At 38.7% G+C, this 24,441-nt stretch overlaps 1 protein-coding gene across 1 annotated transcript in view; it reads right to left on the reverse strand.

Annotated features, from left to right (window-relative positions):
* Positions 1–24,441, reverse strand: part of TMEM117 (transmembrane protein 117) — a 224,798-nt gene that overhangs the window by 121,206 nt on the left and 79,151 nt on the right. Inside the window, exon 3 of the mRNA XM_009327601.1 lies at positions 6,320–6,419. Coding sequence (XP_009325876.1) covers positions 6,320–6,419 — 100 coding nt within the window. The remainder of the gene's footprint in view (positions 1–6,319; positions 6,420–24,441) is intronic.

Consider the following 24,441-nt stretch of genomic DNA (forward strand, 5'->3'; position numbering starts at 1 on the left):
ATAAATTAGAGTAAACATCATATATGTCTACAAAATCATAAACATTAGGGAGAAAGCGTATGGGGATGAAGTGCTTGTTGTCTCTTCAGTAAAGAACTAAAGGCATGAAATTAGATTAGTAGGAAACAAATTAAAACAAATTAAAGGAGGTGATTCCCTATACAGTGACCTCTGGAACTTGTGGCCAAATAATTCTGTGGATGCTAAAAAAAGTACTTGGGCTAAAGGTGAGATTGGGCAAGAACAGGGAAGAGACATCCATCAAGAGTTATTAAATACACAAAACTTTGTGCAGTTGGAGAGAGTATTAGAGGACTCTACCATATATGCTTGGCTTGTTCTTACTCTCCTGGTAGGCTTCTGCTCATAGTCACAGTTTGAGGAAGGATACTAAGTTGGACAGATTTTTGGTCTGACTGGGTACAACTGTTACGTTCTTACAGATGTATCCTGAGTTCTAACATGGTACACATGACAGAAGGAAGTTCTGGTTTAGGAGTCTACAGATTTACTGTGTGCTGGCACAGCAGCAACCATTCACTTAAACCTGTCAGCTATTCAATAGCATCAAGGACCACATGGACAGGCTTCAGCACTCTAGAGTGTTCTTTATAAACCAGCCACAGGCCCCTCTACTAGCTACACTGTGACCAGCCATGTAAGACATGTTAGTCTCACGAAATGGGAAAATACAGAAGCCTCCTTCACCAGAGAATGAAGATAAAAAATGCCTAATAGAGAAATGTGAATGAAAGGAACAGAACAAAATCTATTTCTTTCACAACTAGCAAATCTCACACGTAATGGTGTGAGATTTGTCCTCTGGAATGATAAGACTGAAAACCTGGTCCATTTGGCCAGATAAGTACATTTCCGGGAACTTTTTCAGCTAGCACTGTGTTGTGGTTTAACCTCAGTTGGCAACTGAGCACGACACAGCTGCTCACTCACTCCCCCCCTCCCTGGTGGGATGGGGGAGAGAATTGGAAGAGTAAAAGTGAGAAAACTCATGGTTGAGATAAAAACAGTTTAATAATTGAAATATAATATTATAATAATAATAAATAATAATAATATACAAAACAAGTGATGCACGATGCAATTGCTCACCACCTGCTGACCAATGCCCAGCCAGTCCCTGAGCAGCGGCCCCCCGGCCAGCTTTCCCCCAGTTTATGTACTGAGCATGACGTCACATGGTATGGAATGTCCCTTTGGCCAGTTGGGGTCAGCTGTCCCGGCTGTGCCCCCTCCCAGCTTCTTGTGCACCTCCAGCCTTCTCAGTCGGTAGAGCATGGGAAGCTGAAAAGTCCTTGACTAGTGTAAGCACTACCTAGCAACAACTAAAACATCGGTGTGTTATCAACATTATTCTCATCCTAAATCCAAAACACAGCACTGTACCAGCTACTAGGAAGGAAATTAACTCTATCCCTGCCGAAAACGGGACACACTGAAAATCTCAGAGAACAGAAAATCCTTCTCGCAGAAGAACAGATAAGCTTTATCAAGGGGAGCAGCATTCCACCACAAGTTATATGTCGTGATGTGTAGGTATGATCACCTAATGATGTGACTCTCTTGCCTGAGAAACTTCACAGAGGCCCAGGCAACTTGTGTGTATGGGGGTCATTATCCAGTTCCACTAATGAGGAAAGGTGGGTGTGGATTCATCACTCAGTAATTACCTTTTGAAATCCCAATACTATGTCCTGACCAGAAGTCTTAGGTAGAAGGTCTCTACCTCCATATCCATCCATCTAAGTGGATAGGATGTGTCTATGTCAGTGCTGGATAATGGGTCAGTGGAACAAGTGGTCACCTATCACCCTTCCATCCAGACTACGATCGAAGTACTACTTCCTAACTTCCTACTTATTCCTCTGCTAAGATGATGAAAGACGGAAATGGTCCTGGGAGTCTTCATGGTCCCAAGCGAGGGAGGAGTCAAAACGAAGTCAAGTGAAGGTGTCAGAAAGAACAGCCAGGAATTGTGACAATGATTCAGCTTACACTCTAAGACATTGTGCCAAGTACTGTGCTAAAGCACAGTGCTGAGAGAAGTCTTGGCTTCTCCTTGTTAAAAAGAACATGCTGGTATGGATTTTGTAAATACTAGTTTGATGAATAATAAACTAAACTATCCCTTGAGTTTATAATTGTTTCTGATTATGCGAGCCAGCAGAGTCTCTGCTGCTCAGTGATCTCTCAAACGTTCTCCGTTCCCTCTAGCAATTAACAAGGAAAAAGAGAATCTCAATTAAATGACCTTTCAGAAGTAAGGCAAATGGGAACAGGATCCCTTGTCAAGAGAATCAGCCCCAAATACATTCATAGAGATTAGTGCCAGCCTCTGGCTGAAGTTGGCTGCTTCGGCTTCTGATAATCCTAGCAAGCAAGGTCTAAGGACGATGTAACAAACTTGTACTGTTTAGACTCTTTCACACGTTTGTAGGGCTTGTAGGCAGGGATATGTCTTTAATGTAAACGGCAATGGCAGTTGGTAAGCAAATCTCTCAATGTGGTACGAGTATCATTTATAGTGCAGGGCCAATATGTAAACTTTGGAGAGCCCAAAGAGCCATCACCCAAAGTGGAGAACAACAGTTTTGACAGTCTAAAAGCCAACAGTGCCTGGAAAGAAGATGGAAAGCAGGCTCTTCCACCTCACCAGGAGGCTGTAAAGAACAGAGGAGGCTCTGGTTTTACTCTGCCCTCTGCGTCAATGTTCAGTGCCATCCACTCCTGTAGGTATACTCTGAGCATGCCTTACCACACATGCTCAGGACTACATCCCTCACAAAAACACAGCTGCAGCAGGTTGCTCATTTTTACAGAGAGGGTCAGGAGGCCACCCGACTCTAATCATCAGAGATTCTGCCCTGGAATCAGCTCCTTCCTCAGCCTGCTTGCACTCTCTCAGAAGGTGGCCATAATTGCTAGTTTATAGGCTTGTCTGGGTGGAATCCAACCTTTTTTCCAAAGCTACCCTACTGTGCCAAATCCTGTGGTGTCTGCCTCAAAAGCACTCTCCATGAGAACAGAATGCACATTTTATGAGAGCAGGATAGTATGTCAAAGCAGGTGAAGAATACACTTCCCTGGCTTCAAAGAGGAAAAAGTGCAGAGAGATGGTTAGTGTACTGAACCCATTCCCCTCTTCACAGACTTACTTAGAACATCCTTCACAGACTTATTTAGAACATCTAACACTTACTACAGATTTCAGTAAAGATGATTATTAGTAGCAGAAGTTCCTGTCCAGAGGTACAAAGGAGAAGCTCCTGTGCACCTATAGCATGGCCCCATTCTCGTTACACACAGTGGAAAGAATATTGCTGATTTTATTAGGAATTGAGTCAGACCCTGTCACCAAACTAGTCAGTGAGCTAGGAAGTGTTGAGGGGGAAGGCTCACTTCTGCCTTTTAAATCTAAAACAAACAGCAATCCAAAACATATTTTCCCATTTCAATCAATTTGCTGATTTAATAAGCCTCTCCTCGCTGTACTAGGGCAATATTACTGTTTATTGATTACTCATTTTTAAAATGGAATCCCATCTGTTCTGCTTTATTCCTGCTTATTTCCAAAGTTTCCAATTAAATAGGGAATAAGATCTTAATTCCAGTATGGTTAAAATACACTGAAATGAAGGCTACATCGGCTTTTTCATCTTCTCATTTGTAGTCTAAGGATGGGTGGCTTCTTTACAGAAACTTCTTAAACATTAGAAAATATAAGCACTGCTGTGAATGGCAAGATGTGCAAAGGTTCCTTTACAGGTTTGTTTTTTCTTTCCTGTTTCCAAACAGGATTGGAGAACTTCATAAAATATAATAATCTCACAGAAGACTCATGTCAGTTTGATGTCAATTCCATGCTGGGCTTGACATGCAGAAAGTCAAGCAACTTCAAATATTATAAACAACATGATAATTTCTGTTCATATAGAATAAGATTGCTGAAGTTAGGCTGTGTGGGAGGTTTGTACCAATGCACATGCACATGTACCAATGTGCATGTCTGCGCTCTTCTGTTACTAATGCCTCTCTACCTGACATTGTAGCTTTTTTTGATGTTCCTAAGCTTAGCTGCCCTTAGGAATTCCCTTAAACACTGGAATTTCCACTGATTCATACACTTTGCCTAGAGATTTGCTTTGCAGAAGCAATCTCACTATTTTCTTTTGCTCTGAAGATCTAAACACCAACCACCACACCTCTTCATTCTCCTCGTGCAATCAAAGCATGTCCTAAAACACATTGACACTCCCATCTCATGCCCTCTGCTCTTCCTGAAAGCTAACAGAACCAGCCTAGTTTACAAACAGCCTCCCCTTTCCAAACTGCCTCTGCAGTCTCTCCCAGTCTCTCTCCCATTCTTCAGTGATAACTCCATCCACCATTGGAATCTGCTGTGGCACAATCCAATTGTGCCTCCATTGCTGAAAAGACCTGAGAGGGCTTTGAGTACACAGAAAAGGATCGGGATTCTCAGACCTCTTGAATCCAGCCATTTCCATGCTTTATATAGTGCCGCATGTAACAGTTTTTTTCAAGGAAATGAGAAAAAAGGGACTGAAAAAAAGGAACATTACTTAAAATAGTGCAACTTGTATGTAACCTATCACTGGAGCTCTGAGTCATGTATGTATGATGAACATGACCCCACTCAATTCAGCTTAGCTTATGCATCATCTTTCCTTCCATAGTGGGATAAAGCTGTGGAAGCCCATAAAAAAAAAAGGGTCAAGCTAAAGGTATTCAGAAGTAGCCAAGAATTTTATTACTGATTCACAAGAAATCCACATTAATTGTCAATATCAGTCAATGCACCAATTCTGCAATGTCCTTACTGTAATGCATGTACAGATTATTTGCTCTGTACTGGCTTTTCATGGCCCCCATTTCACAGAGCATAATTTGTCTCAGACAAACCACTGACACACAATGAACAATATGCTGAAAAAATCCTTGATGCTTTTTTTTTTCTTCTGTCTGTTGTACAGCGTGTCCCAAATAAGTGGAGGATAGAAGACAAATTGACAGAAACTCAATGTATGTTTCTATGTGAGGAAAATTTTTTTTTTGTGAGGAAAAATTTCTTTACTGAAAGAGTAGTTAAACATTGGAACAGGCTGCCCAGGGAAGTGGTTGAGTCACCATCCCTGGAAGTATTTAAAAGACGGGTAGATGAGGCGCTTAGGGACATGGTTTAGTGGGCATGGTGGTGTTGGGTTGACTATTCCTACAGTGTTTTCTCCTAACACATACCACAGTCCTAAAATCAATCCACCTTGGCTTGTTTCTTTGCTTATGCCAGAGATTATTGCAGTCACTAGCTACATACAGTGCTGAGATCTTTTTATGTGATATGTGATAAACCTTCACCATCAGGCAATGTTCCCTGTGTTAATGAATTCTCTAAAATTATATTGAGTCTTTTGAGTAAACAAACAGAGGTATCAATGAAACATTAGGAAAAAAAAATTAGATTAATTAAAACCAGTTCTGCAAGCTTAAAAATCATGGACTTCCTTCCCCAATTTAAATTAATGTCACAGTCATAATTCTTAAAATTCTTACCCATGCTAATCATAAAAACCTAATCTTACAAAAAAAAAAATCACTTTTTATCACTTGTGTTTAAGAAATGCTTTTCCTGAACAGTAAAAACATGTGCACATGCTTCATTTTGTTCCCAGTTAGCTGTCATTTTCTGGGTTTTTTTAACTAAGCTAATCTTTGGGTTGCCCATATCTCAGGAGAGAACCTTTATAACAATTATAATCCAAATGAAAACTTCATTCTTCTAAATCCTAAATTAGAGACAAACTTAATCTGATAGTTTCACATCAAACAGGCTACCTTCAAATTCTGGGATGTAACTGGCTTGCTTTCTTTCTCTCATCTCCATTGCTCTTTGTCACATCTTTCAGTTAATTTTTCTTCTTTTTTAATCCTTTTCATTAGACTTGTTTATCTCTAGCCGTTACTCACTGTTTCACCAGATAGCGAGTCATGATGTTATTTCACAGCAAAGGGCCACCATGCTGTCCTCGCAGAAGTCAATGGCAAAATTCCCACTCACAGCAGAAGAAATTAAATACTGCTCTGATAGGTTTTAACTGAAACTCTTCTGGACTCCCAGCTAATTAAATACCCTGCCATTATGCTAGTTCACCTTTGTTAACTTTCTACTTGTCTGGGTTGAAATACTTGAATACTTCAAGAAATTGAGTTTTCTCTCTTCTCCACTCCACCTTGAAACCAAGAAACATTTTCCTTTTGTTTTAAAACGTAATATTGCGCTTCTTACCATCCACGCTGTGACAAAATCTCCCATCCAAGTCCCAACTGCAGCTACCTTCATAAAATTTTCATTCCTGATGCCCATGAAGTCTGTTATAATGTATGCACTGTGGAAACAAGAACACAGACTGTAAGCTATACACGTTTGCTTAATGCAGTTATAAAGAATTTGCTTTAGTGACAAAATTTATGATTAGCCGTGAAAGATTTCCCATTTTGTTCATAATCACTTTTTCTGCTAGATCTGAGTCTTGACATAGAACTGAACCAGGATGGGTCAATTCCAATTAGAAACAGAAATGTGAATCGGATTTTACAGCCCATGTCTCTTTTGAAGGTGCTAAAATAATGATAGGCAAAGGCTTTAGGATTATGTAAGGCTTCTGGAAATATAAACTATTTTATACTTTTTACCTCTTCCTTTGTACAAATGGAATTGCAACGTTCTCGGAATCGGTGACTTTGCAAAATCTTTATGAAGAAAAATTAAAATCTTGAAGTTCTCTTTAAAAAGATAATTGAGCCATTTGACTTTTCACTCTACCAGTTATACAACCACATATTTTTTTAACACAACAGTGCAAGCAAGCTTTCCAGAATTTCAGTGCGATGTCACTGTTTCCTGATTTATACAATGTATTTTCATAGATATATTTTACTTAAATCCAAAAGAAGCATTTCCATTCTGCTTAAATAATGCAACAGATAGGATTTTAAACCTCACGCAATAATTTGACCTCTACTTTCAAGTTCATCAAGATGCTATAAGGACAATTAACAAGGTAAAGTTACTTGTGCTGGATTAAAACCTTCGTGAAAAAAATCATAGCTTTTAATATGCTCATATCCTTTGCTAAAAGACTTTTACAGTGTTTAAGAAGAGATGACTCTCCTCAAGAGCTAACACATTGAATAATGATAGCAATTATATTTTAACTTCCCAAGTGATATCTTTGCTTTCACGATACCTGTAAACATTGCTTATATAATGTTATGCCTATTTGAGGGTGTGCACAACTCACCCAGTTGCATGTAGCAACTTACTTGAACATTACACTATTCATTATTCAAATCTTACCATTATTATACACCAAATGTTGTAATGTCTAAGAGCTAACAGACCATATCCTGCAACTGGATCAGCGCAAGCTCATCCCACTTTCTGGGGCAGTCCTATTAAAATCTAAATATTTGATCAGGACAGAGGATCTTGCTAGCACAAATCCATGCACAGCACTGTATCACTTCTTAGATACAAGTTAATACGTTCTAGAATAGAAATATTAATGTCATTGAATAGTTTCATGACACGTGTAAAATGGCATACACTAATGGCTCTTTTCATTATACATCATGACCTTTCAGCTAATAATGTCACTAACAAAAACACCATCCTTTTTTTTTCATCTGTTGAACAGCGTATAAATGCTGGCTCACACAAGAACAGCTACACTGGGTCTGCCTGAAGTCTCCCTGTTCCAATGCCCTGTCTCCAAGACAGGGCAACAGCAGATACCTAGGGAAGACTGTGAGAACAGGCAAGCACATCCCTCCCAGATATATTCTCCCAGCGTCTTTATAACTGGGAAACATTTGGAATTCCTTCTTTTCCTGCATCTTGGGTATGCCATTCTTGTAGCATCTGTGAAGGCGAAAGATTAGCAAGTCTGAATTCCTTAAGAAAGTGTCTCATTAACAAAGAAGGCATGACAATAAATGTCAGTTGTAAGGACTGGCCCCCAAAAGCAAACCATATCTTTATCTTTTTCATCAGTGTGAAACACATACAAAACCCCCACAGTTCTCACCCTTTTTATTGCCATTCCTCATATGCATTATACATGATTACAGCTATACAGAAACTGAATGAACACTTGCACAACACTCCTGAAAAACGGGCCATTTGGGTAACTCCTATATATATAAGGTCCCATATAGTGGGCCTGCCACAGCCACTCATGGCACGCTGATGTACACAAGATGGGTTATCCAAAAAGGCTGAGAGGTCACTGATCACTGAATATAGGTATTAACCAGTAGAAGAGATATCAAACCAGACATAAACTATTTTTCAAATGGAAATTGAAATTCTCCATGTAGTCACTTGTTTTTATGAATCTTAAAAGTACCTGAAGGCTTATAATAAGGTTGGATGAGCTGGATACAATACTTAAATAGATAGAAAGGCCTTGAAAGCACCAGATCATCCTAACAGTCCTTTTTGTAATTTGAAACATGAACATCTGAAACATGAAAGCATCCAAGAAGCCTAGTATAAATTGTGCACCGTAGTCTATAAGTAAAGAATGCCTAAATTAAATGTGCAAATTGACAGACCTTCAGTTAGAGTGAAAATAGCATATTATTATAAAGAAACTCTTAAGAACATAATCTGTGCATATTTTAAGTCCATTTACTGATTAAAATACAGCTACAACTTTTTATGGAACAGGGAAAATATTTTTAGCACTGTCATTATCTTATTAGAAGTAGTAATGAAAAACACTGCTATTTTATTAACTATTAGCATTACATCCTGTATCTTTTATGCTCTCTGCAGTATTATTTTAATTTCAAAACACAGAGAAATCAACTTTTTTAAAATATGGATTTTTGGCTGCTAAAAATGAAAAAACCCTCCATTTTTAATTTTCAGGTTTTAGTTTAAATATAAATGAGAGTAGTTGACATTTTCAAAAAAGCCATGCTTGCCTGATGATGTTACCAGGATATATAATTTAACAGTACCAAAAGTAAAATTAATTCTATTGTAGAAAAATCCCCACTTTTTTCTAGCTTTACCTAGTGATTAGAGCAGTTCTCATTAATCGGTTACTCTGCTTCCTGGCTAGGACCCATGTCTGCACGTTGCAGGAGAGCTAATAGCTGTTGGGTTCCAGTTAACTGTCATGGTCAGCCCAGATTTTCTACAGCTTGTCAAAAGGCTTCTGTTTGCTTTGCCATACTTGTATTCTGTAGCAAGGTACATTCATATTGCATGAATAGCACAATCTAAGAATCACAGAATTATAGAATTGTTTAGGTTGGAAAAGCCCTTTAAGATCATCAAGTCCAACCGTTAACCTAGCACTGCCAAGTCCACCACTAAACCATGTCCCTAAGCACCACATCTACATGTCTTCTAAATACCTCCAGGGATGGTGACGCAACCACTTCCCTGGGCAGCCTGTTCCAGTGCTCGACAGCCCTTTCAGTGAAGAAATTTTTCCTAATATCTAATCTAAAGCTCCCCTGGCACAACTTGAGGCAGTTTCCTCTCGTCCTATCGCTAGTTACTTGGGAGAAGAGACCGACACCCACCTCGCTACAGCCTCCTTTCAGGTAGTTGTAGAGCGCGATGAGGTCTCCCCTCAGCCTCCTTTTCTCCAGGCTAAACAACCCCAGCTCCCTCAGCCGCTCCTCATAAGACTTGTGCTCCAGACCCTTCACCAGCTTCGTTGCCCTTCTCTGGACACGCTCCAGCACCTCAATGTCCTTCTTGTAGTGAGGGGCCCAAAACTGAACACAGTATTTGAGGTGCGGCCTCACCAGTGCCGAGTACAGGGGGACTTCCCTAGTCCTGCTGGCCACACTATTTCTGATACAAAAAAAAAAAACACTGAGTGGAAAAACACAACAGTTAAAGCTCATAACAGTAAAAAGCTCCTCAGAAACGGACAGGATAAGTGAAAATAATTAAAGGCTGAGGAGCCAATACTTGTGAATGTTATAGATAAAGGACAAGTTTGCGATTGGGATTTGGGACAAACCCACTATTAACCTTTGACAGTAAAACTAAAGGCTGCAAAGCCAGGGAAATTGCTCTTTACAGGCCAAAGACTATGGAAAGTAGACCACAATTTTGACAGAATAGGACAAAACAGAGGAACCAAAAGACAAAAGAGACTTGAAACACATAATTCTAAAATAGAGTCCAAAAACCCCCATCATAAGGTGCTGCCTACATCCATGTTGTTGCAAAAGGTAAGTTAATAACAGCGAGTCACTAAAAAGATGTACAGCCCAATGTATTTGATCACTTTTCTGGAGTTAGCAGCAGAGTGTGCACAGAACAGACAAGAGGGAAACAACAGCACTAGCCCAGAGAAATTGTTCAAAGGAAGGTATCAGAGCATTTTTTCAAAGAAGGATGACACTTCGGCAGCTGCCAAAATGACGACCAGTTTGAAAGCAAATGGAACGTTTTTAATTTTAAGTTGGATAAAGATGTACAAACCACTGTGGTGCTATCAACATTTTTCTAGGCACTGGAATAAAAGTCATGGCTGAAACTCAGTTCTGAGATAGTGTTTTCTTGACCATCACAGGAATCTATAACTGGGATATAGCTTGAATTTAGACACTTACATTTAAGTGTAAACCAGGGATCCAAACTCTCAATGGAACCTAGTCAGAATAGTAAATGAAGATTAGAGCATGATTCGTCCTTATGCTACCGTAGACATGCTGGGTGAAGTATTTGTTTGCCTTATGTTACTGCAGGATGGCTAGCGTATCAAACCAGTATGTTCACATATCAAAAGGCATTGCTAAACCTATGTGACTAAATAATTCCAGGTGCTGGGACATATCCTGGTCTCCAGATGATAATCCGAAGAGATCTGGATCTCTTGTAAGGCCTGTGACACATCTGACAACCCAGACGCATCTGAACTGAACCCTGGGTCTCCATGGACTACAATGAGAGCATAGACACTTTGGGGAGGTTTTAGTTGCCTTTTAATGCTATTTTAGCAACCTTGATGCATCTTAACTACACTTCAGCTGGCTTTTTATACACTCTAGATTATCTAAGGCACTGGGCTGGCACATAGCACACAGGGAATGTTCTGTACAGAGTCTACAAGAACCGCACCCATAGAGAGTGGTAACTTAAGGCTCTTCGAAAAGGAGGGAGGCCTAGAGATATCTTTTATGTTGAGTGATAAAAAGTCTGTACATGTTCTGCAGTCTGATACGTGCTTTTGTGAGGCAGTTTTGTTATCTGGCATTCCCCCTAAATAGCTGATTATCTATATGGAACTCATCTTCCTTGGTGCACCTGACAAAGTGAAATGCCTTGACAATGGCCAACGAGTGACAGCGCGGGGGTTCACGCAGGCTGCAAAGAAATATGTGTTTAGATGTGACACCACAAGCTTCCATTACTCTTAATTTAGCAGAGGCAAAGAGTGTCAGCATAACTGAAAACATACATAAAAGACTGCAGATACAGTTCCTGATCCATATTTGTCACTCTAAAACAACAGAATGGTAAATGAGACACTTGGTAGCACTTTGCTCAGCTGAAAAGCTATCCCTCTACTGCTAGGAACTGAAGTCAGAGCCACAGGGAACTGGAAGATGCACAGAGACAAGACCTGCTGTCCTATAAATTGGCATATCATAATGAGAATGGCATAATGCATAGCTACCTACAAACAGTACAGAGTACTACAAACACAACAACTAGTCATACAGTCCCTAACCATCCCCAGTGCACACTTTAGAGGTACAGATGAAACTTTTTCTATGACACCAGAACAGGGAGAATTAAGAGGCACTGAACCAGGGATTTTTCTTGACAAGACTCAAAGAGATAACAGCCATGAGAGGCTCAGCAGGCTAATCTCCAAGACACAACAAAACTAGGATGCAAAAACGGCTTGGCCATAGCAAGACAGATCCACGGCACAGTGCAGAACACCTGAGACTGATGGATTCATGCTGTAACTGAGCATTGCTGGGTGGTAACTTATTTATACGTGTTTTTTTTAAATCAGGCAACAGAACTGTGATTCTGCAAACCTCTGCTCATCAGTCCACAAGCCTGAGGGCTGCCTAACTTACTCTGGGCTCTTACACTTGGCTTTTAAAGCTCCCAAGCCATTTGAAGTTCTGCTGCTAGGCATGTACAGGAGCTGCTCACTCTCCACAGGAATAAGCCATTTGGCTTCTAGCTCACATCCTATATTGATTGATATCCATAAAGCGGTTATTCCTCCACTTGGTTTGCCTGCAGAGCTCCATCTGTGAAGTGTTTTGCAATCTTGCCTATAAGACAGGCCCTACTGAAAAATGCAGCAATTGCATTTCTGTCTGTTAATGTAGAAGAGATGTATGCATGTAACTTAAACCGTAGGGAACACATGAGATCCAATCCCCATTCCAAAGGACACTGGTTCAATGCCTTTCAAAGTTAGAGAATTGCGCCTCACTCTCAATAAGAAAAGATGATGACCAACTCCTATTAGGACGGTAGGATTTTTGCATATGGCACTCTCCAAGAGGATGAGAAATGTGTGTTTCGGCCTCCTGTAGGTGAGGGGTAACTGAAGCTGTACATGCCATGTCTTGTACAAGTATCGTCTTTCACATATAAGACAGACATCCCCTTTCCCCGGCTTTTAGAGAAGTGGAATGGATGCCACTGGTCAGGATAGGAGTTTGGATTAGATCACCAGTACAGTCCTAATTAAGGTGCCTCAAGCAAGTTGGGACAGGATTTAAAATATATTCCTGTCCTTAATATAGCTTCTTTATTGCTAATTGTAGGAGTTTGTTGTTCCTTGTGTGGGTTCTTGTGGATCCTATGCCAACAACCTTCAAGCGCTTGATGCCCCATAGAGTCTGGACTTCTCTTTAGGGACCAAGTGGTATTCATGCAGATTAACTTTTGCCTAATGATGCTAGTCTCCCTAGGCTGTCTCCATAATCAATGGATTTGACAGCAACTCAGAGCAGGACGTTAATTTAGATGATTTTCACATACGGCATCACTAAGGGCCAACAGCTTACTTCTAAAGGATTTGCAAAAGGTAACTCATAATGGCAGGGCCACTGCCAGGGGATGTGAGAGTCTGCATCTTTAATGGGAAAATCTAAGGGATCTGCAAATTCAGAAGTGTTTAGGACCTCCACTATGGGAGGAATGCAGCCTCCCCGGGCTGAAGGTAAACTTTGGTGAGTGCTGGTACATACTCCCAGCGAGTTTAAATGACAGGATTTGCTACACCTACATTTTTTTTATGTCAAACCTTCAATGACATAAATCAAATCAGAGACAACCAGTGGCTGAGTTGGGAACTGAACCCAGATTTCTCCCCTCTCAGATGAGCAACTTTCTCCATCATTATGTAAGTGCTTTGATGAAAATGCTGTACTACCCCTACAGACTCCACTATAAAGCACTTCCTATGGACAGGATAGTCTGGGAAAAAGCATAAAAAGTGCCTGACAAAAGAATTCAACAAATTGATTTTTCAAATTTATTATATCTTTTCCAAATTTTCCAGGATTTTTGCTATTCTTGTGCAATGTGTATCATCACATGTATATTTTGTTTAAATAACAGGCTGCAGAGTGCTTTTAGCATCTTTCTGCAGCTAATAAAGGTTACACTACTCAGCAAAGGACAGGTTGCCTGAAACACTTCTAATACTGTTGTACTAATAGATGAATGCTCACCTAAATATCCATAGCACAGTGTTACCAGCCCCCACCACACACTCACACAGACACAAGCACTGCAGCTGTTCATATATGTAGCTGTTTATTCTTCCACTTAAATTCTATAACCACAGCATAAGTTGTTTTCACTGAAGCAAAGAAATAAAGGGTTGCCTCTTACACGTCTGTTTGATACTACAGGAGAGGATTAAGATATTTACTTACTGCAAAGGGAATTGTTTATTGAAAATTGTTTTAGTGGACAATCAAACAAGTTAAGAGAACTGTGACAAGTTAAGAGAACTGTGTCACTTTTTAGCATCTCTTTTAATAGGTAGTAAAATTCTGCAACTAATCCACAAGACTGTAGTACGAGCTGATACATTACATGCCGTATTTGATTCACTCCATTTGCCTATATACTATGATATCAAAATAGTTTTACACTAAAAAGGTCCAAAATGCTAGCACAGGTGCCCGGGGACACAAATAGGACAAGTGGCCGTGGGTATACGCATTTTGAGGGTTTAAAGAGGATCCTGACTCATCACACTGTAACACAGTCTGCAGACATACAAGTTTGCAGTCTCAGCCCTTGCCGTAAGCATCCTGAGAAGGATAACGAGTGCTGATTTTCAACAAGTTGCTAAACAGCAAGCTAAATTATACACATGTACATTGAAGAAAAAAGTATGCTCAGAGTTTCTAAAATTTAGAAAAATGTTGTAAACTGTTTTTTTGGGGCTTTTTACATTTAACATTTTGTTAAATGTTGTAGATTTGCTTATCTTAAAATACAGATAATTTGTTTGGTGAGTGACATTTGAAAAATAGCTACTAAAATTTGAAAATAACATTAAGAAATTTGAAAATAACTAACAGAAACTAAGGCATATAACAGGCAATTTGTTTGGGAAGTTAGGTTAGTAATTTAGCAAGAGAGAGGCGCAGTAAAACATTTTCTTTTAAATAAATACTTGCTTTGTTTTTAAACTTAGCGAGATACTGGTAAGAATGGCTTTGAACAACGCTGTCCTGGCTGAACTCTTCAGAATGGGACATGGCTTACACACATCCATTGCTGGTGCTGACATTTCAGTACAGCTAAGAAGGGATAAGGACAGATGTGCAGCAGTATTCTCAGAGCTGGCAGTTGCAAGAAAAAAATGATTCACTTCAGGGAAAAAAAAAAGAGAACTGCTCATATCATATTGCCAGAATATAAACAAAATTAAATTATGTAGCTGGAACTTCACCACTTTGACCAAGTGCTTTGATAACATTTAAAACTTCTGTGAGTTCCAGCAAAAACTTTGTACTTTTTATCCATTTCAGTTTTAGGGATGGCAGAGAAGTTTAAATGCATTATTGTAATGCTGAATAAATGAGTAACTGCAGTATTATTGCTATTCAGAAAGGGGAAATTAGAACAATTTGCAGTTAGTAGAAAACACTGAATGGACTCTGCTTGTAAGTAGCAGCCCAACTGCAAAAGCGAAAGCAGAAATGTATTTTAGCAAATTTTAGCAGAATCTTCTAAGTATTAGCAGATAATGCAACTTTACATATTAATCATTCTTTAACTTATTAAACTTCCCTGAACCATTGATAAACAGATTTTTTTAATAAATTAAAATAATTAAATGCCAGAAAACTACAAGCAACATGTTCTAAGTTAATGAATTGGAACTGAGGGAACAAAGAAACACTGGCACAGTATCTCTGCTGACAGATTCTCAGCAATCATAACTGAAAAGAATTTGAGCTGGCTCTGAAAAAAAATTTTAAGCCCATAATGTAAAATAAAATTGTGAAAATTTCTTACGAGTTTACTTTTTTAATAATTTCTTATAAACAAAGTAGATTTTTTTCTTTTTCTAATGACAATGTTTTAAGGCTTTATAAAGACTAATATTAGGTTGAATTTCAAGGATCTACCATAGTGATTGGGTGAAGTAAGGACCATGTGCCTTCTTTCAACGCTATTTTCAGGAACCACTGATACCCTGCAGCTGAGTGACAAGTGGCCAAAGGATTGTCCTTTCAGCATGGACCAGGGGACTTCTAGTGTTTTACTGAACATTGGAACACATTGAAGAATCTATAGATTTGTGACTGGAACAAGGTGAGATGCTCCACTACAGCAAATGTTGGACCAGTATTTGAACCTCTTAGATGGCGTTTGAATTTGAGAAGTAATTGGAAATACAGATGAATGCAACCTGCATACAGATGCCCATTTTTAAAGCAGTGGAGACTGACATATGAGTCACCTTACAATTTGCATCAAAGTATGTAAATGTGTGGTGGAGGAGTGTAATTGCTGCTAAATAGGCTAAAATGATTTTTTTTTTTTTTAATACATCAGTACAGTGTGGTAAGTTTTAATTTTGACATTTTTGTTTCCAGAGTTTTGCTGCAGAGACATGTCAGAGTATCTGAAGCAGAGGAGACATCCTTTATAGGATAGAAGGTGATCTCCCTGACACACAGGCTTTAAATGACAATTTCAAATCTATTCACATTACCTTTTACGTAAGATATGAAGATATTCGTTTTGGCTTGTGTGCTTGTACTGCCAGTGCTGATGGCACCTCTGTCTCTTTCTTCAAAGTTATCAGAAGTAAAAAATGGTATGGAGCATTTTACTATTATTATAAAATGGTAGGTCACGCAGAGTCTGCGATCACTTGAAGGAACACACTGCTTTTAGTAGATTGGGGGAAAAAATTAAAAATCTGAAAATATGAACATATTTACAACATGCAAAAAACTTGCCAGTTCTCAAACTGAACATAATCTTGTGGTTTGATTTAAAAATTAAGTTACTTATACTTAGAAATATTTAGCTTGATTTTTTTTAACCTGTTTCTATGATCATTCCAGCTTTCTTTCCAAATCTGTATATCATAAGCATTTTCATTATTTTAATTTCTTTTGCTGGTTTGGGACAGGAAATCCTTCTAATCTGCAAAAAGTCTTGGGAGACTGAAAAAATGTTTCATGTCCAAATCACTTTGGATTAGCATTTATTGTGTAAGTTTTTTCTTCCAGAAAAATTTATTTCTACCTCAAACTACAATACAGAATAAGGTCAGATACTCCTTTAGAGGATTCAAAGTTTAACTACAGATAATGAAAACGTTCATCTTTCAACAGTAAGGTAATTTAAGGCTTAATTACATCTGAATAGTATCAAAATCAATTTACCAATTTTCCATTTTCTATTTAAATATTATTGTTTCACAAGAAACTTCTCATGTTTTCTTATGAACCAAGTCCACAGTATGTAAGCAAAGTTGTGAGAGAATGACTGTGTAGGTCCTGTAATGACTATTTTAAATTATCCAAATCAATCTGGGACTTTGCGTCATGATTGTTCAAATTGTAAAAAATACTACAATACTACAATACTACAAAAAATACTACAAGTGTCTAATTGTAGAACAGGCAATTCAACTAAAATGATTTTTTTTTAAATAAGTATTTCTTTGAATTATTCTCTTTAAAGACAAGTAATATTTGAAATGAATGAGTCAGGAACAAGAACAGTCAGTGATAACATCTCAGACTGAATGATGGATGGTGGGGCAGAGTCCTGCTACTTTGCATTGCAGAAGTATAAATTTTCTAAAAAAAGAAGAGTGACTAAGTCATACCTGCCTTGGAGCTCGTGGGATGTTTGCTGAATGAGTAGAAAGGAGCTTGGACTTCATGGAAGTTTGTCCTGGTTTCGGCTGGGATAGAGTTAATTTTCTTCCTAGTAGCTGGTACAGTGCTGTGTTTTGGACTTAGTAACAGAACAATGTTGATAACACACCGATGTTTTAGCTGTTGCTAATCAGTGCTTACACTAGCCAAGGAATTTTCAGCTTCTCATGCCCTGCCAGCGAGAAGCTGGGAGGGGGCACAGCCGGGACAGTTGACCCAAACTGGCCAAAGGGATATTCCATACCATGTGACATCATGCTCGGTATATAAACTGGGGGGAGTTGGCTGGGGGGCAGTGACCGCTGCTCGGGAACTGCCTGGGCATCAGTTGGCAGGTGGTGAGCAATTGCACTGTGCACCACTTACTTTGTATATTCTTTTATCATTATTATTATTGTTATTTTGACTTCCTTTTCTGTCCTGTCAAACTGTCTTTATCTCAACCCACAAATTTTACTCTTTTGTTTTTTTTTCCGATTCCCTCCCCCATCCCACTGGGGTGGGGTGAGTGAGTGAATGGCTGTGTGGTGTTTAGCTGCCTGTTGGGTTAAACTACAACAGATGAAGATTTCTTAAGTATTAGATTATTGACAGATCCATCAAATAAGCAACTAGTAATAATTAAATAAAGCAGGTAAAATCACGGAAAACAATTAGGTTGGAAGGAATCTCAAGGGATGAAATCGTCCAACCTCTCATGCTAAACAGGGCATTACATCAGATTGCTCAAGGCCTTATTTATGCTTAAAGATTGTTTATTTTAAGTTACATTTATTTAAACTTATTTATTTAAACTTAAATCCTTTATCAAAAGCAAAGCTAACATTACTTAAACGTCTGATCAAAATTTAAAAGGGCACTAGGGAATGAGTGCACTTTACAATTGACTGCTCTGGATTTCTAGTTCAAGTGGTCTCTTTCGATTATGTCAAGACCTCATCCATTTAACACAGTGCTAAAGCAGCCAACGATTTGGCACAGAATACTTCTATGCAAACAGCCAAGATTTTCCTCTTCCTATCCTGTCATTAGAGTTCAATAAAATAGAGTATATGCTGCTATACATCACCCTGAACAGTTTGAGGAAGGAAGACAGACTTCATTTTTAATTCCACATCATTACATAGTTTAGTATTTGTTAAATATCCTCCACAAAATAAGACAAATGTAAGTATTTTATATTAATATAAATAATACAAAAGTTAACCATACACACAGACATACACTGCTTATGCAGAATATGTTACTTTTTTTGACATTGAGAGATAGAACAAGTCAAAATGCTATGAGTAAAGTTAAATTAAAATATAAACTCTGTCTCCTGTAGGATCTTTGTGCTGTATATAGGCAAAGCCTAAAAAAAGTGGAGCAAAGGCCCCTGGAGAATCTCTGCTCAGTTGCTTCTTCATGAACACTAATGGCTCTCATACCTACTCCATGGATTCCACCAGTGGGTGCTAGGATCCCTCAGCATGCCAAGTTATTGAATGCCGAACTTGGCAAGGGCCACAGGGAGACCGTCAATCAGCCAAAACCAGAGAAAATCATACGCAATAGGGGAAACAGAATATTAAAAAATATTTAGAAGAAGGAAGAAGGGTAGGAGAACTGGGAAACTGGACTGACAAAGTTGACGGAAGGGAAATGACAGGATGAGTACACACAGAAATGCAAAAATACATTTCAGGTACAAAATATTTGAAAAGGAAGAAAGGTCAGAGCCCAGAATGGAACCGATGTGGTCACAATCCTCAAATGTTTTTAGGAAAAGTGTTTAGATTCAGCTGTATTTTGCTACTCCTTTTGCAAAGATTCAACCATCTAGAATCTCAGCATCGTAGAGCAAGTCTCACTGCAAGAGGAAAAACAGAGAGATGCTTCCTTCCTTGAAAAGCACTCAGTTAAAATCTTAATTTTCTGTAAGCTTTCTGTAATGTTATTTTAGTGCTTATAGCTGCTTACAGATGCTTTGCTGTATTAGGGTGTGTGCAGATAAAATGAGACTGAAACTGCAGTTTGTTCAAGGAATTGAGAGCATACACCAGCCTGGAACATCAGTATGCAATGGCACAAATAACTGCACAGGGGTCTTGTGAAGATCAAAAATGGTATTAGCACATCAGCCTTACTAGGCTTTTCAAAGAACCATGTCAGCAGAAACAATAATTCAGGCCAAAAACCCAAGAGTTTATTCAGATGGAGAATGAGTACTACAATTTGATACAGCCACAAATGAGCCCTAAATAAGAACCTTCTGAAGCACTTCCTCTGCAAATGGTTTGCTCTAAAACATTATCCAAGTTCTACAGTCTGCATACACATAGCCAATACTCTATCGATAAATCAAAATGAATTAGGAAACTCTCATATGAAAAAAAGTTATTCTTTAAAGCATAGGTGCAAAAGAACAGGCAATATCTTTCTGTTATGTATGTTTGGTTTCGTATCTGTTAAAGACGACTGGTGTATATCAGTCTTGCCGCAGACTATAAAACCAGACTCAGATACAGAAACTGTTGGAGCTGTTAAGAAACAATGACCTATCATGCTCGCAGGTATCTTTGAGAAGAAATGGAAGGAAAATGTGGCATGACAACTCAGGAGCTGATCTGAGGATTTGGTTGGCTTCTCTCATAATGTAATAACAGCAGCAGATTGCAGAGCAGATGGAAAAGAACTAGACTTCATGCAATGTACAAATTAACAAATCGAGGAGATTGCTTCTTTACTATATTACTTGAAAACGGTATATAAAGAACAACTGGGTCTAGGGCCAGTCATCTGACAAGAGCTGGCATATAATCACGGCAGAGAATTTCACATGGAAAATGCAGGGAAGAAGACAGCTTGTTCTTCCACTCCTTGACTGACAAAGCAAACACCTTTATCATGACTAATTGACCATCCAATGGCTGATATAATCTGAAAGAGCCCAACACTGGATCTGCTATAAATTTGGTCTGTATTGTACTGACTGCTATATTTTCTGGTCCTTACACTACTCAGCATTTTAAATAAAATTATCATTGAAATAAAGGTGGAAAATTGTCAGAAGTTGTTTGAGGATTTTATTCTCAAATCAACATAACTCTATTGCAGACTGTCCATTTTACAATACAGTCTTCTTTTAATTACTTGAAAATGAGTTATCAGAAGACAGACATGTCAGAACCACACACTGCAAGTGTTTGCTCAGGCACTATCACTTGTAATACAACTTTAAGACACACAAATGGAGAAAAGACACAAATTGTGGTGTGAACTTCATCCTCAGAAAGAATATTCTCCTAATTTTTCCCAAGTAAAGGACTAGCACATCATCAAACAATGGAGAGAGAGATGTATGCACATGCATTTTTAATACCCAGACACTAAACTTTGATGGTTTTGGCTGTATTTTAAAGGTCAGTTAGTTACAAATACTGGGTTACATCTCAACTACAGACTTAAAAAAAAAAAGTCTCAATTTCAGCTAGTAATTCTAGGATCCCCTAGAAGAGTCCGTTTCTCTCCACAGTCAATGGAGAAGAATAAGCACTTTACAGATGTAATTCATCTGACTTATGTTAGACATCTACACTGGGTCTGGCTGGGATGGAGTTAATTTTCTTTATAGCAGCTCGTATGGTGCTGTGTTTTACATTTGTGACCAAAACAGTGTTGATAACACACTAATGCTGCCTACCGATGTTAACCTGCAAGAACATATCTGAATCAGATGAATCATCTTCTGGAGATTTCAGTTCAGTTAAATGTAAAAGTAGTTGGTTAACTTGAAACATCTTTATTGTATTCTTAAACTATGAGATATGACAAAATATGGATTTTTATGTTTTAAGACTGGGATGGTTTAGATTATTAGACTGAAGGTCTAAGGTCCATAAAATGTTCTCGCAAGTCTACACACATCCCAAACTGCAACTAAAACCAGTGAAATACTAAAGATAAAATATGCAGTTTGGGAAAATACCATTCTAACCAAAAAACCTTACCTTTTATTTAGACATAAGGTTGAAAAAGACATTTCCAAATAGTGTAAAAGATTACATGATAAAACATTGTCAGTAAGAAACCTTTACAAGAATGAGTAAACTGCAATTAAGATTTCATTAAAATAGTAAGTTAAATATAAAATTGAACAGGTGGTTAGCAGGACAGATATAACCAGAATTAAATAAACCATGGAGTAAATATTCTATCTTTGTCTGATGCTTATTGTGGAAAACATTTCAAACAGCTACTGTTCAATGATAATCTGATCCAGAAATAGTTTTATACTGTCTGAAAGTTATCACCCACGTTACTAGCTGAAGCAAATAGTGCCATTATTAAGAATACCTTGAGATCTTTACATTGGATGCAGGCAAAGCTTTAGGAACAATGCCAATGTATTTTACGGTAAGCATTTCCTTAGTTTACTTATTGATTATGTGGGAGATTTTGTAATTAAACTGATATTTTACATTGATGAATGGAAGAAATAGAAGGTTGCTGGATGGCTCTGCAGAGCACTTATAAACCCTTCTCTCTGCTCAGGAACAACCACTGCAAAAATTCTCCCTGCATTCTGAAATCAGCTGACGATGTGGGAATGGTTAGAAGTGCCTGCTCTGAAGAAGACAAGACAGAATGTAATTCTTCAGTTAAAAACATATCTTTTAAGCCTTGTACAACAATATTTTGTTTTCTAAAGAAGAAGATAAAGATAATAAACAGCTCAATTTCAAGCAGTAATGGACAGACCACTATGAAGGTAGAAGGCAGTAAAATACTGAGAGACCTAACCAATAGAGACTACTGGCTAGAGGTAGAGTATGATTAAATTATCATATTTCAGGACTTTTAAATCCCATTTGTAACCAGAATTTAAATACATCTTTCTTTAAACTTTTATTCTTTTTCAAAATAAATATTTTACTAGCTATGTGTCAGATATATAACACTTTGTGTTTTTTCAAATGCCTTTTTCAAATGCTCACATGTGAACAAAAAAGATAGTCATATTTAAAGACAGGTCACAGCATTAAATCAGATATAATACTGCACATCTCCTCTTGATATAAGCCCGTATAGCGCTGTGCTTTGCATTTGTAGCTACAATGGTGTTGATAACACACCAATGTTTTGGCTATTGCTGAGCGGTGCTCGCACAGCATCAGGGCTGTCTCTCCAATCCACCACTCAAAAGGCCAGTAGGCTGGAGATGGGCAAGAGGTTGGGAGGGGACACAGCCGGGACAGCTGACCCCAACTGACCGAAGGGATATTCCATACCCTATGACGTCATGCTTACTCAGCAATAAAAGGGTCGGGGGGAAGGAGGAGGGAGGGACATTCGTGGTTATGGTGTTTGTCTTCTGAAGCAATTGCTATGCATACTGAGGCCCTGCTTCCCAGGAAGTCACTGGACATCTGCCTGCTGGTGGGAAGTAGTGAATAAATTTCCTCTTTTTTGTTTCCCTTCCGCGCGTGCCTTTTGCTTTTCTTATTAAACTATCTTTACCTCAACCCACGAGCTTGTCCATCTTATTTTCTTCCCCTGTCCTGCTGAGGAGGGGAGTGAGAGAGTGACTGGGTGGGGGTCTGGCAGCCAGCCAAGGTCAACCTTCCACAACGTATTATGTTCACGCTGACTTTCTAGTAGCAAACAGCGTTCACAACTGATAAAGTAGTACCTTGATTTCATTTTAATATTACTTTAAAGATTACTAAAGTGACATTTCAAATATGAATCATAATGCAAAACTTCTAGTAGGATTTTCAGAGATGTCCAGCACCTACATTCATCATATTTAGCTCTCAATAACATACTGTTAAAATAAATACAATTAGAGATTTCAAAAAAATAAGTCATCTTCATTTGCTAACATCACTTATTTACAAAACCAATTAAAACAGCTCCGTAAAATTCCATTTTCACATTTTGTTCAACTCACCTTAATCTAGATACAAGTACTGCATTCCTATTTATAGATCAACCTTATATCATCCACTTTTGGCCACTGTCTGGGATGTTTACAAGCTTTAGGTCTTCAGTTCAAAATTGATGAAGCAGAATCCTTCACAATATCATATATTTATGATAAATGTATCAACTTAATGACAAATGTCAACATTAACAGAACAACGCAGATGATCTATGAAAAACCTAACAAAGAAGTATCCCCATGTTTGTGAGTTTATCACCTGTAATGTTTAAAGAACCTTTTCTTGTCTTTGTTTGAAGGCTGTTCAGTCAGTAGTGTGTCACACTTATAGAATCATAGAATAGTTTGGGCGGGAAGGGACCTCTAAAGGTCATCTAGTCCAACCCCCCTGCCGTGGGCAGGGACATCTTCAACTAGATCAGGTTGCTCAGAGCCCCATCCAACCTGACCTTGAATGTTTCCAGGGATGGGGCATCCACCACCTCTCTGGGCAACCTGTGCCAGTGTTTCACCACCTCCAGCGTAAAAAATGTCTTCCTTCTATCTAGCCTAAATCTACCCCCCTTTAGTTTAAAGCCATTCCCCTTGTCCTGTCGCAACAGGCCTTGCTAAACATCTGCCACCATCTTTCTTATAAGCCCCCTTTAAGTACTGAAAGGCTGCAATAAGGTCTCCCCAAAGCCTTCTCTTCTCCAGGCTGAACAACCCCAACTCTCTCAGCCTTTCTTCAGAGGAGAGGTGTTCCATCCCCCTGATCATTTTTGTGACCCTCCTCTGGACCTGCTCCAACAGGTCCGTGTCTTTCTTATGCTGAGGGCTCCAGAGCTGGACGCAGCTTGTGAACTGAAATTCCATTTCTTGTTCTGTACTGCAAATGAAACCAAAATCCTCTGCTGGCTAAGAGAAAAAAGAATGGACTGTGACCCTGTGCCTTTTAATTTACTGGTTGTACAGGCACACTGTGCATTACACCGAGTCATCTCTTTAATTTCCCCAAAGGTTGTATCTCAGGGCCGGCAGGAGATCTGCCCCTTGCAGGAATG

This window comes from Pygoscelis adeliae, unplaced genomic scaffold, assembly GCF_000699105.1.
Source record: "Pygoscelis adeliae isolate BGI_AS28 unplaced genomic scaffold, ASM69910v1 Scaffold113, whole genome shotgun sequence".
NCBI classification, from domain to species: domain Eukaryota; kingdom Metazoa; phylum Chordata; class Aves; order Sphenisciformes; family Spheniscidae; genus Pygoscelis; species Pygoscelis adeliae.